Here is a 14,758-nt window from a genome sequence, read left to right on the forward strand (position 1 = left end):
AAAAAAGTACCTCAATCATAGATGCCATGTAATAGAACAACATGAAAGTGTATTTGAAGACGGAGCATCTATATTATGGTTTGTGACTGTTTTTCTCTATGATATTGTTTTTTAGTCATGTTAGATGTTTTGAGAAAACCATCCCTCGTTCTCCGCATGAAGCCAAACTTTTTTTTGTTTTGTTACCTTGCTGTTTTTAGTGACGCTATAGCTGCGTTTCTCTATATGGCAGTGTTGATCGGTCATTCCACCACACTGGTCCAGACTGAAAACAACAGTTTAATGCATTGCCATGAAATTTGGTACACATATCGACGGAGCTGGATGACTCTGGTGATTCCCCTGACTTTTCATCTAGCGCCACCAGCAGGGGAAACCTCTCACTTCAGGTATGAAATATATGAAGTAGACATGAGGCTATATGAACATTTTATTTTCTGATTATTAGCATTAGGTGGTTAACATTTGCATGTCCGCAGTGTCATTGTAAGCATGTTAGCATGCTAATGTTAGCATTTAACTCAAAGCACCTCTGGGTCTAGTAATAGCCTCACAGAGCTGCTAGCAGAGCTACAGAGACATTTTAGTTTCATGTGTTGGACTTCTTAGGTTTACATCCAGATGTATGTACAAAATGATATTCTTCTGCACTAGTGTCCTTGCCTCTCAAGTTGTGTCCATCACATTTATTCATCTATGCATATTGCTTTTGTCAATAATTAATGATAAAATGGCTTCCACCCCTCCTGTGTAAGTTTGCATTACAGAAAAAAACAGAGGTCATATATACATAAAGTATATGCAGTGTAAGCACCATTGAGCAGACACACCTCTCACTGGTGCAGAGGAGTTGCTAGCAGGTGTCTCCGCAAAAAAAAAAAAGAAAAGTCAAAATGAAAATGATGCCCTTGAACATCATTATGTATTGGACTCTTGAATTGCTAATGGAACTAGAGTGAATCAGCTGCATGTGCAACTCTTTATACCTGACAAACAGCCACCGGGTATTTGAACTGCACACCTAATGACAAGTAATAAACTGCAAACTGAATTATTTTGGAGTTATGCTGCAAACTAAATATTCCCTCATAGGAAATAGCTTATCCCACCTGAGAGAATGGGGTCGTCTCCTCTCGCATACTGGGACCATGATCAAAATAATATCAGACTCATCTCCATATGTCATGGTACAGTGGCCTTGAGCTTCAAATCACTCCCTTCTTTGTTAGTCTTTCACAGACACAGCTTCAGAAACTCATTTATGACAATTTGATACTGACATTGATTACATTTCCTGCAACTATAGAGATATATCCAGCAAAGATACAGGATTTTTTTGGTCAGACATTATTGTACTTCTTAGGAGTCATCTATTATATAAATGTACTTTGCAGTGACATATTTCACAGACCAGATGAGACTGAATTTCCTCTGTAGATGTATAAGACTCTGTAAGAATATAGGATAACCTAAACAGCAAGCACCCATTAAAATTTTAATTAGTGATTCTTGTTAACAAGACGTATGCATATCAATTACACACTGTAGGTGTTCTAAAGCGCTGCTCATAACATTGCATGCCATTGTTATTTACAAAATTATGGAGGCTTGGTGCAACATCAAGTCTCACAAAATGGCTAATTATGCAAAATGGAAACACAACAAAAAACATTTTCTTCACCTCGCAGTAGGTAGCTTAATGAGGATATTCCAAAAACTTCTCTTGTTTGAGAGAATTTTAATTTTGAAGTCAGTGGTTTAATTCCCTTGCTAATTAGTTGCTAAAATTGCTAAAATTGGCCAGTCTGTGAGCTCTATTCCCCACGGAAATATCTACATTATTATCTTTAGTCACGGTGCATTTGAAAACAAATCATGATAACTTAATTATAAGGCACCAATTCCTTACTTTGTTAAGGATAAACCGTCAATGATTCAGGCTCTGTGACTGCTTTAACACACACAAATAAAAAGCAAAGCAAAGAAAACTTTATTCATGACAAACACACATGCATGAAGTATAAAGTTGGCTGTCCGTAGATCGGTTTAGAAATAATTGGCATCCGATGTGTTGCTGAGCAGCCAGAGGTGTGTTTGCAGGCAGGATGGCAGGCAGCAGATGTGGACTGGGATTCGCCCAGCAGCTGCTCTAATCCCTAAATCTATGGGACGACCTTTTCCTCCTCTGCACTCATTTCAAAGTCAAAAAACTCAAAACTTCAAACACACACACAACCTTTTCTACTGGATTTCAGTGCATCATTCAGTAATTCCGGTGTGTTTTTATTAACCATAATAAAAATGAATATTCTATGCCCTTGGCTTTAACTTCCAACTTTAAACAGGTAATTGATGCAGCAGTGGTTTAATGTTGAGGGTTTATTGATGATGTGTGTCAGAAATAATCACAAGACAAAAGACTATGTCCAACACCAGCTAAATGGAAACTCTCTCATGAACTGGGCACACACTCGTTGCTTTGTGTCATTCAGAGCAGTAGCAAGTACAACAAACATTCATTCACTGTGCAAACAATTATTCATATTATTGCTTTAAAGCTAAAATGTTGTGCACATTGAATGAAAATCCCTGACCCACCAAGGAAGGTTTTAGATCATTTATTTTCTAAGAGATGAAATTACACACTACAATGACATGGGATGACCTTAATTTCACACTACTCAAAGGTAGCAAACCACTTATCCAACAGCTAATTAACTGCCACTGAATAAATGTATGAGTTTGAACAATACTCTTAGGCGTAAAAAAATATGATGCCTTGACTGCAAGTTCTTAGTTATGGAGTTAAGCTTTAAAACTGCTGCAGGTAACTTTGAAGGACCATAAAGTAACACAAATTGATTATGGCCTTCCTCTACTTTTTATATTTTAAAATGAAGTGGGTGTAATCCATCCGAACAATGTGAGTGTGAGTCTGTTTTCTGATGCAGTTGAAGCTAAGAGTACAGTAGCTTGCCCTTGTGGTGGTTTGGATACCTCTCTTCAGTGTTATCCAATCATGTAATTGAATTTCATATAACTGATGTGTTCAAGGCTACATTTCCAGGTTGAAGGCATCACCTACCTGCCATTTTCTTCCACTCACACGACTCACTACAGATAACACAGGCTGTGGTTTGGGAGACACTGATGCACATACATTTAAGCCAAAAAATTTAAATTGGGCCAACAGGGGTGTTTTGAATGTCTAAGTCACTGTCTGTGTTAGGTTCAGATTTAGAACATTGTGCAACAAACACAGTGCTATTTTAGATATATTTAATTATTTCCTGTGCTCCTGTGTGTGTGTGTGTGTGTGTGTGTGTGTGTGTGTGAGCAGTCGCTTACTGTGGAGTTCCCGCTGCATCTGTGCAGCCATTCTGGCATCTCTGCTGGCTGAAAGACTGAGCACACCTTGACTCATTTTTTCTAGCGTGTACAATGAATACTCACAACTTTAGGTGAGGACAGACAGTTTTACTGTTGAAGTTAAAGGGAAATTCAACAAAATAACACAAAATACAACCACAAATAGCACACATGTACCTGTTAAAATTACTTTTTTATGCAGACTGAAAATTAATGATAATAACTTGAGATGGCAAAAACAACCTTAATTTAGGCTCAAGGGAAGAAATTAGGCGCAAAAATGACATGCCCCAAAAAAATAAAAACCCTGCCTCACATAATCTGAAAATGCCAGTATTGTGGAAGATGTTGCTTCATAACATCTAAACCAGTTCAAATCAAACTTATTTGATGTTCTTCTTCAAAGCTGTTATTGCACAAACTTTGGAGAACCAGAAGAAGCATCTTTAATAACATTAGGATGCTATCAGGGAAAAAAAGAGCGGCTTCCAAAATGAGATTATCCCCACCGAACATTATTATGCATAAGTCCATTATCTGGTTACAGCAACACAGAAAGCAGCTCCACACATTAACATTCACAATATACAGTAAGAGTGAGGAGCGCTTACATAAATATCTGAGGACCTGCATACCGAAAGGTTATCAGATGAAGATAATCTGTACCATGTTTATTCAGAGGCTTTGAAGAAAGAATTCCTGTATGACACCCCCCCCCCCAATCCATTTTATTAAAGCCACACAGTGAATTTTACCTCTTGGAATTTGAAAGTTTTCTGAATGTTAATATTTACCGCTCAAGAGCTTTTGTGGAATGTTGGGTTGGTTGTTGGATCTGAAATGCTTTTTCAGTCTCTACAGAACACATCTGGGTGAATGCAGCAGCGCCATAAACTAAATCTATACTGAAAAGGTAGCTTTCGACTGATGTGAAATGTGTTGTTTATTCCTAAAGAGAGGCTTGTTTTCCCTCACCAGTGCACAATCTTTTGATTTAAAGTTGATTCATGTGTGAAAACTAGTAGCTTCTCCAGTGGCTAAAGCAAGTTGCGGTGAAGTTTTTTATCAGCTATGTAGCTGCAGGATATGAATGATGTTGTTTCTCAGCCTTAGAAACCTGATTCGGTGAACTACAGATGATGAGAAGTTGAGTGTTGATGAAAAACACTTAAGACTCAAAGAGAAGTGAGTTTTCGCTCTGTTTGATTTGCACAATTTTGAACAGTGTAGTGTATTTGCCACCAATGTACCAACTGTACAAACTTTTTTCACATCTGTCTAAACAATACACATCTGTAACTCAAGTCTGACTTTATTAAATCAAGTGAGTTGCTCTCTTATTATTATCACGAAAAACACAGTAACTTTGGAAGATATCCACTTGATTAGTTTAAGTCAGATTGCTGAAGCCTCAAATTAGCTTCAGATAAACCTTGGACTCTGTATATTGTCCCCATCTCTTGTTTTAAAAGCACATTAAAAAGGGATCTTGTAATGGCCTATATGAACAGAACAAATGAGTACAGCAAGCAAAACCTGCTTCACTGTTCAAATTGACACCTAACTATTGACTTAAGACAAAATTTAACGTTTTAAGACACTCACCACTGTTGTATGCACTGGTGTGAGAGCTCTGGATCAAGAATTATGCTTCTGCAAAGATACATGGAAACGTCTCTGTGAATCTTTGTGGAGAAGGGTGTTATTAGTGACCATTGGTGAGACTCAACAACGCGGCACATAGGCCCACATGCCAAAAAAGTTGATCCATGTTCTGTCAGGAGGCAGGGTTTGAAACAAAGTAAACATAATGTATAAAAACTTGTATGTACAATTATAAAAGAACTACTGACCATCATGTTCACATTCGTGCAGCCCAGAGCACTATTCAGCATCCAGAATGACCACATAATTACCATGAACTCCATTTTTCTCTGCCCTTTTCTTCCAGTTTCTGGTACCTGTACATTCATGAAGTCGAGCCCTACAATTAAACGATGATTGTAATTGTTTCCCGTCAATTTAAACACTTTCAGTTCACCACTTGCGTTTCTCCATTGACTTTGAATGTAAGTGTACACCGTTTAACATTCATTTCAGGTTCAGTCTCAAAAACACCTTGAAAGCTGCACTTTTACTTTAAACTTCCAACAATCTTCTTTGAATGCTGATTGAATGCATGTCAGGCCATTCAATCTGCCCTCTGGACAAGCCAATAAATGCTTTTTACTCTAACTTGAGCACTGTTCCGACCCGTGAGTGCCCGAAGATTAACGTTTTCAACCCCATAATACTTCAGGCATTTTCAGGAGGACCATTTACCTTTTGAGCACACTATTGTTCTTTTTGCTTTCTAGATTTGCAATTTGAGCACAGTGAATCTATTCTATAGGGTTATTTTAATTTAAAGTCTCTTAAAGCGTCTGCGATAGGAATACACTCCAATGCATGCACGTTTCTGTGAACAGATTGGCCCTTAATTAAATGCAATGACTTCACACAGCACCTGCTGATTTCACACTAAAATCTGCAGACAGGAAAACATCATAAGCCCTGCAATCAATAAGGCTGTAATGGAGGTTCTAGTGCACTGTAGTGAAAAGGAATACCAAGCAGGCAAACTACTGTAAGTCAGCAGTTGTGCCAAATGGAGCATAAATACTCAGTGAATCACAACAAAAGTGCAGCTCCTCCATGTGCCTTCAAGTTGAGCTTTGACACAAATCTTTAATTCACACATCATTTGGTTAACGTTTTAGCTTGTGTCTCTCCATCTGAGCCCAAGCTGGTGGTGAAATTTGCATGTGAAGCTGAGGCCTCCCTCTGAGACGATCTATAGGTCAGAGTTAACCCTGAAAGTGACAGCATGGCTCAAGTGTAAAGGTGCACCCGAGTCTCAGATGTCCTTACCTGTCAGTGTGGGTCAGCACTGTCCACATCCTGACAACCGGACTTCCACGCTGACTGATGGTCTGCTGATAGATCCTGTCAGCATGGCTGATTTAAAGGGGAGCGATACGTCCTGTAACCAGAAGAATAGAGGCCTGAGAATCCCTGAAACAGTCAAAGTCTGTCTATCAGCAGCCACATATCCTATTGAAGTGTCCTTGAGCAAGATGGTGAAAGCTGACCTGCTCATGCCCCCGTCATTAAAAATATATCCGACTATCCAATCTCAGATAACCTACCTCATGTGAAAAGTATATGTGAATAGTGTATTTTGGCTGTTTTTCTTTTTATAATAATGACAAAACATGAATAAATGTTAACATTGTGTTGAGAAATAAATTTTCCAAATGTCCTGATTGGTTCAATAAAGTTATTTTATAGAGTTTGGATCATAAGTCAACATTTCAGCTCACAGGACATACAGTGACTGAGGTATGGTTTCCTCCTTTTTTAATACATAATTTAATTAATTAGGACGTAAGGAACATATCACAAAGATGTCTCAAAATGGTTTGTTTTTATAACATGTCCTTTGCAGTTCTCCCAGAAGGCACAGTGGTGTTTGTGACAGCCCGATCAAAGAAATGCAGCATAGTGTGGAGAGTCCACTTCTTTGTGCAACTTGACATTGGATCATGCAGTCACACAGATCAAAATCTTTTCCGCCTCACTTTAGTGCTCTGTTGAAAGTATGGAAAATGGTTGAAGATGAGAAGAATAAAAAACTTATGAAGAATATATCTTGAAAAATGTTATCACATATATCCATTGCTGCCAAAAAATATGTTTGCTGCAATTCCTGCCACAAGATCTGCTCCGTTGGACACACCCCCATGTGTGTTACATCACTTGAAAGCCCAGGACGTCCTTTTCACAGGGCATCGGGACTCAATTAGACTGCATGTATGGTGTTTGAAATAAAAACCTCATTGTTCCCCATTGAGGACACATTTCTGGATCTTGGTGGGATATGACAGCCTTTCAGGCCCAGATATTTGGAGTGATTACACCAAAGTCTCTACAGTTATTTTTTTATTATAAATAATTTAGAATAGAACCATTTATCAGATGCCAGCTGTGCGATTTTGGTGTAAATTGATTATAATGGGCTACTGGGGTTCCTAAAATTGAAGGACATTATAAAAGGCAAACTGCTGCATGTCCAGAACAGTTTATATTAAGTCTAACAACAAGTCATTGTATCTACATGCATGGCTGGAACAATTTGGGGGCCACAGGCCAAACACATTGCTTTTGCACTTTGTGTACTGAGGTTCCTCTCATACTGTAGAAGGCAGCTTTATCATATTGTAGACCCAGAAACCATTTTCCACACAAACGTGCATTAAGTTACCAAAAAGCAGCCTGGGGATTTGCATGGCCTCAAATGACACATAGGCCTATGACCATTTCACCGACAGGATGAAGGCGCGGCAATCCAGCTATACTTTTGTAAAGGTTCAGGCAACTAATACCATAAATCCTCCCATCCATCCATCTACCAACCTCGTCCCTGAGACCGTTTGAAGTGGTATTACAACAAAAAAGTCTATTGTATTGATGTATATTGTTATTGCTTGTTTGGAGGGTTGCCTGCATGATTTATGTTCTGAGCTGCATGAAGGAATATATAACAGCATGTCTTTTGATCATTTAATAAAGTGTTGGACAGATACTGTCATGATATAATTGACAACCATACAGGTGACAAATTGAAAGAAGAACATAACAAACGATGCTTTCATACAGGACACAAGGGAGCCCACTACATGGTTTGATGAATATGAAAACAATGAGAATCACATTTGGCCTTCACGGCTACAAGATCTCCACTGCAGGGGAGATGTTAGAGAGCTGTGCAATACAGTGCTCTCTATCACCATCATTAAAACACCAAACGAGGGAGTATCTCTTGAGAAAATGGGGTTCATCCCTCCAGTAGAGTTACCAAGACGTGGAGAATCTATGCCAAGAGGCAGGGGAGCATTCATACTTTTCCTTTAATTTGACCCCTCAGTGCAGCAATCTCTAATTGATGATTCTCCTCCACACTGCAAACCTTTCTGAAAGTGAGTGACAGCAACTTCATCACCGCTCGGCATCGCCCTGTCCACCTAATTGTCACACTTCAGTGGAAGCTCACCCTTGTAACATGCATTTATTATGCTATAATTGAAACTAAACAAATTCACTTCCGCATGTTGAGATAATGATTGTAATTGTCAGAAATAATTTGTCACTTGTAATTGTCGGTGTCAATCAGCTTATCTGGATTTGATAGAGGTCACTCTCTTACTACTATGGACAGAATGACACTAGTCAACCTGAAATTGTCTTTTTATTTGATCAGAAGGTAGAGCCTCGTGATACACGGTTACAGTGCACCTTGCAGTCCCTACTGCTGTTTTCTGCTCTGGAGTGGGCGAGCAGTGTTGACAGTCTTCCTCTTCTTCAACCCCGTGTAGCCGAGCTGTCAGATGGGATGCGCTTGCGCAATTGCTGCGCTCGCTCTCTCTCTCTCTCACACACACACACACACAAACACACAGCTCCGCCAGAGTGAGGTTAGTGTTCAAAATCATCCTGGAAGTGAGTGAATTCACAGGAGTTCATGTCAGAAGATTCAGTTTTACCAGTGGATTTGGTGGAAAAGTTCTCGTCGGATTTCCATTTTGACAATCAGGAGCACTGCGCCTGCGACAACATTCAGGAGAGCTCGTTAAATCCTCTGGACTACATCTAGGAAAACATTAGACAATTTAATGCATCTCTGAATACCAAACAAGCTCTTTGCTTGCCGATAACGAGGAGAGAGAGCGAACCAGCCACTGAGCGCACCAGGTAAACCAAACACTCATCAGCTTTCTGTGCTCGCCCGATTGAATGTGACTCCAACTTTCAAAAAAACTGCATTACTTTATTGCTTTTTTTTTTTTTTTTTCTCCGCAGAAGTTTTCGCCATGAACCAAACGGCAGGAGCCACAAACGCGTATCGCAGATGCTCCAAGGGTGGAAAGGTAAAGACTTATTCCGAGAAGTTGAGATTGGAGCTAAACGCGCTGCTTTGGTGCGCCAAGGGCAAGGTGCAGCATGGATGCATGTTTGCAAGCTGAGGAAAAGCTTTGTAAACGCTGTTTTCAGCATGTTGGGTTAATGCTGGTCTGTGCGCTTTGGAGATGTTGTACATTATGTCCTGGATACATTTTGTCTGTTGCAATAATCAACTTAATTAAAGTGACGGATGTTAGTGGTCAGTTTGCAGTCACATCGGAGGCTTTTGAGCAATTAGTGTTTGTCCACAAGGTAAGAGAAAGCTTAAGTTTTTTCTCCCCAAAGCAAGAAAAAACGATGAAGAAAACAGGTGGATTCTCTAACCTCTTCATCAGTTACTTAAGAGTCATCTGCTCAGTTCCAAGATGATCACACTGTACCCTGCAACACACTGTTTTACCACGCCTGTGACCCACATTAAAAGGCTGCCACTGCTGCTGCTGAGTGGATGTGTAGTCAACAGGGAGAAGAGGGGGAGAGTGGAGGGGGAGAGTGGAGGATGAAAGGGAAGTTGGGGTGGGGGGAGAAAAGCTGGAGAATGTGGGAGGAAAGAGAGTGAGGAGAAAAGGGGGATTGCATGATAGAGTCTTTCCAGTGAAACCATTAGAGGAGAGGCTCCGGTGTGTGTGTGTGTGTGTGTGTGTGTGTGTGTGTGTGGAGGCTGCTCTCATTCCCAACACATCTGGCTCTGTCAACATGCACGATCCGTGGTGATGAAGTATGAAAGCTTATTTATCACCAGCAGCTATGACACATGGAATATCCACAGCAGATTTCCCACTGTTTACAAATATTGATTTTTCAGCTACAAATATTTGGAGTTGATGTGTATTGATTGCAGAGGTGCTCCTTCTCTCATAGAGGTGTTTAGAATGATCTGGTAAATGAGTCCTGATGGGGGTGGATGTGAATTAACACACTGTTGCATTGTGTTGGTTTTCACTCTCAGTTTAATTGACACTGACAGTTGTTTTCTTTCTGTGTGACGATGCCGGGGCGTAATAGTTCACACTGGGAGTCCAGGGACTTTGGAATAAAACACTTGTGGACATGATTTAAAAGCATGCAGGGGAGGGAGCCTGCAAAATGCATGAGGGTTGCATGTTTGAAGTCCAGTTTGCATAAAATGTAGTATGAAGTATTTTGTCATGAATGGAAAAGAAAGAACTGTATCCTGTAATTGAAATGCTTTCCAACCAGTTAGCATGGAGGCCATGGATACTTCTGCAGTTGACTTGGAAAATGAAACTCAGCTATTTTTTGAAAAAGAGCCAGTGTTTGGTTTGTCCGTTCTGGGCCACTGTAGAAAAATGGCGGTTCAACATGGTGGACATCTTAGTAGAGGAGCCAGCCCCACTGTAGATAAATCACCATTCTTACTTACAGGTGATTATATACTAATCATACCTTTCATATTATATCCCATTTCTGCCAATATATTCTACTGAATGTTACACACTGGACCTTTAAAGAATCAGTTAAAAGTGATAAATGGGAGAATTAGACGGATAAAATGAGTGGATAAATGGTTGAAATCTTGCAAACTTGACCAAACTCTTTTATATAATCAATAGAGTTAAATGAAATCCAGTTCAAAATCACATTTGGAACGTGATGGTTTGTGCTGACGAAGATCTACTTGAGTTGATGTGACAGGGCTGTGGGGACACGTGAGATAAAAAGCTTGGAGACCACTGATAGAAATACATACTTGATATTCACTCTTGCTGTTCACGTGCATGTCCTTGTGTTCCATGTGCTTGTTTGTATGTTCAGCAGTGTAATTGTTGTCCGGGCTTTAATATTTGCAAGTGCTTTCACTCACTGCTTGTTCTAATTCTGGGGTGTTTCATCTCCTCTTACACATCAACTTTGAGAGAGAAAATAGATTCAGACTAAACACCTCTCCAGACGCTTTTGTCTCAAGACAGCAGTGTCCGTTTCATTATCTGTCCCGAGGCCACTTTTAGCCCGCCAGCAGGAGTGTCTGCAATTTCAAACTGTTTGTGTTTTGTTATTTGTGCCCGTTTACAGCTTCAGTGCTGCTGAGAAATTTCTCTTTGATGAGTCGTCTCTCTCTCTGTGGAGTTTCTATTTCTAGTCATGTTGACAGTTGGCCACAGAGACATTTCATCCTGGATTAATGACACTCTGATTAGGTCTGCATGTGTTCTGCAGGCCTCCCAACAGGATAAGCTTCACATGGTCATGGTCATCAGCTCGTGACAAGCTTTGACAGGTTTATAAACACCTGAACTGAGAGCAGAGCAAGCGTGCTGTGTCTTTAGATAATTTTAGTATCTTTTGAAATTTGTGCAGTTTACATTTCTTGTTTTTAAAAGATGAAACTGATCCTGAAACATTTAAAATAAGACTTTAAAGAAGCAATCGGCCTGCATGTTACCAGCATTCCTGCGCACATGGTTTGGTGCTGTGTTTTAACTGCAAATAAAGGAAGGCCTTTCAATGCAAAAAGATGTTCTGGTTGTCTGCACACCGACGATGTGTTTTGTCCCCCATGCAGTGCAGCAGCAGCTTAGGGCATTGTGGGGGCCTGTAGCTCCTCCTCCTAGCAGCTTTTTAGTCATTTGAATTGTCACACTGCTCCCGTTGTGCTCACTTTTCACATTGTCATCTGCACAAATACAGCACAGAGAGGGATTCCCCGTTCTCTGGGTTGTCCAAAGGCCTTCTGGGAAATGTAGTAAGTCATTAGCAATAGTGGAGATAAGGCAGTGTGGAGGAACGAAGGTACGCGTAAATATGAAACCTTAAAAACGTCACAATTGTTGATCTAGGAGAGCTGCAATGATAAACTGATCTGTTGATTGGCAAAAAAATGTCCAGTACTGTGATTATCAATCATCTTTAAAGCAAAAATACCAAACATTCTGTGATTTTAGCTTCCCGTATGTGAATGCTTGCTTCTTTTCTGTTTCATAGCTTTGTAAACTTAATATGTTTTGGTCTCTTATGATATTTTATAGACCAAACAATTTATCAAGAAAAGAATCGACAGATTAATTGTCAATAGTGAAAACAATCGTTTGTTGCAGCACTATTTAGTGTTACAATATCTAAGTCCCTGAAATGCTCTCAGTTAGTGACTAGTGACTTTTTATCTTATATTAGAAACACCTTATGTTGCCTCCCACTGTGAGTGAGGTGATGAATTAGTATTTATTCCTTCTGGTTGTGTTATACTTGGATTATATAATACTTCATATTAAGCATTCATTCTAGTTCATGGTCATACTTAGAGCTGCCCATGCATGAGAAGAAAGCACGTCACACAAGGACACTTCTGTACATTACAGTTTATAACCTGATTAGCTGCTGTACTGACGGGCACGTTGCAGGATAAAATGCAAATGACATCATGCAGCAGCACTATAGTTGATGTTTAACCTCATTTGTTAGTCAAGCAAGCATGTTATACTCTATACTCTGACTTTATCACATGTCTTGACTGATTGGAGGATCAGAATAAGGAGTTGTAAGGCTGAACACTGTCTGGACATGAAATAACCAATAGAGGGCAGTGTGGTACTGCATTACATGTACCTGTAAGGGAGGCTTGTATTACTTTGAACATTAGACTAAAGCAGTCTAATAAATACATTATACATAGTTACAAGAGATATTTTCTTGCCAGGAGCAGTTTGACTACATGACCGGGGTTTATTTTGCGCTGTTGTTCCTTTACTGTCTCTTCTTTGGTAGAGCTTGATCAACCATTAATAACAGTCTGTCCATGATAATATGCACTAGTTACACTGCTTGTTCTGTACAGATTGGAGATATATTTTGGAGCAGCTTGTTGGATTCCCATTGCTCTGAGATCAATTCAGAGCTTAACTTATTTTTGACTCTATAGTTCCTGCTGCTTCTTTTCTTTTGTCTCGTCACAGCAGGCTAGTTTGATTATCTTGGCCCTTGACAGCCCTGCAGTCCTGTGTGCGCACACTAAATCCCAATTAGCTTCCCCCAGTTTCAGAACCATTTGCAACTTTGCTAATCTCTGCATCTGCAAAACCCAGAAAATCCCCCAATTCTTCTGATTATAGTTTCATAATGAGAATATGAAAGTTTAATTCCTGTGACTCAGTTGAGACAGAAAAAATACAGCTAAATTGATGGTCTTCTGCAGTGAATATGTATTAACTGCTGCTGCCCAAATATAAATTGATCACTTGACGAAACTCTGTCTTTTGAAATTATTGGACTTTTGTCCTGTCAAATAATTGGAAATTCCCAGAGGCTTATTTGTCTATCTCATTACTACATGGATTTTTTTGTGTGTTTTTAAACTAAAACTAATTTATTTCTGCAGTTATTGAGCTTACATCAGAATACAAATAACCATGGCACCCAATTATTCAGAGCGCACTCGCGTTAAACGGATATTTCAAGGAGCATAGGAGCTAAGCTGTAAGGTATTTGAATTGAGGGTAGACTTCTTAATTACCGCGGCTTTGTTGGCCAACAGCAGGGCAAACACCAGCACGAATGTGCCAAGTATTGATCCCTGCTCTCATTACACTGCGGGCCCATTGTAATGCACAGTTATCACTCCAACTCCCTCACTGGAGTCTATGGAAATGATCATTGATTTTTTTTCTTTTTTTTTCCTTTTTCACCCTTATAGCAGAAGAATGTCTATCTCAATCATCTTCTCACTTTGAATTTCTGTACTTGAGGTCCTCTCGTGCTCATTAGCACCAGTAATCTTTTTCTCCTCCTGATGACTCTTGAGGACGGGGCCCCGCCATTGGTCACACTCAACCCATTCCTGCTATACAGTTGTAGCCGTTGTAGCCGTTGCAGCGCTGCGTCTTGCTTTTGAAGTTGCTCTTTCATGCTGGTCTCCAATACATAAAAGCTGCTGTCTGATAGCGACGTGATCAAGACAGTCTTGACTGTGTGTCTGGAAAAAACAAATACACCTTGTGCCTCTCTCTGTATTTGTATGGGAACTTGTTTAGAGTGTACACAATGAAATTACATTTGGAGCCACATCTGAGAGCTCTCCCCCTGTGAAATGAATAATTCAACACACAGAGAGAATAGATTTTTCTCACTTTTAACACCAGTAGGTGAAGTGGTTTTTCGTAAATGTATTGCAGATTGCTAATTCTGCTGTAGTGGCATTTCTGTTTGTGTGTGTGGACTGAATCAACTGCAGCCGTGCTCCCCTGCCTGAGCTCATACTTCACAGAGGAAATCCTTGAGGAAACAGGAGCTTTATTACAGTATGTTAGCCTTGGTAAAACATGCAAACACAAAATGATGCTCACATGCACACACATTTAAAGTCGGAACACTGTGTTGGTGTTGCTTGGCTGCAACAACTTGGCCGCAGTGCTGTGTTTTCCTGGGGATGATTGAC

At 39.9% G+C, this 14,758-nt stretch overlaps 1 protein-coding gene across 1 annotated transcript in view; it reads left to right on the plus strand.

Annotated features, from left to right (window-relative positions):
• Positions 1–8,916: 8,916 nt before the first annotated feature.
• Positions 8,917–14,758, plus strand: part of dpp6a (dipeptidyl-peptidase 6a) — a 186,377-nt gene continuing 180,535 nt past the window's right edge. Inside the window, exons 1-2 of the mRNA XM_051411301.1 lie at positions 8,917–9,159; positions 9,268–9,335. Coding sequence (XP_051267261.1) covers positions 9,279–9,335 — 57 coding nt within the window. The 5' untranslated portion in view covers positions 8,917–9,159; positions 9,268–9,278. The remainder of the gene's footprint in view (positions 9,160–9,267; positions 9,336–14,758) is intronic.

The sequence above is a fragment of the Dicentrarchus labrax genome, unplaced genomic scaffold (genome assembly GCF_905237075.1).
Source record: "Dicentrarchus labrax unplaced genomic scaffold, dlabrax2021, whole genome shotgun sequence".
Taxonomy (NCBI): domain Eukaryota; kingdom Metazoa; phylum Chordata; class Actinopteri; family Moronidae; genus Dicentrarchus; species Dicentrarchus labrax.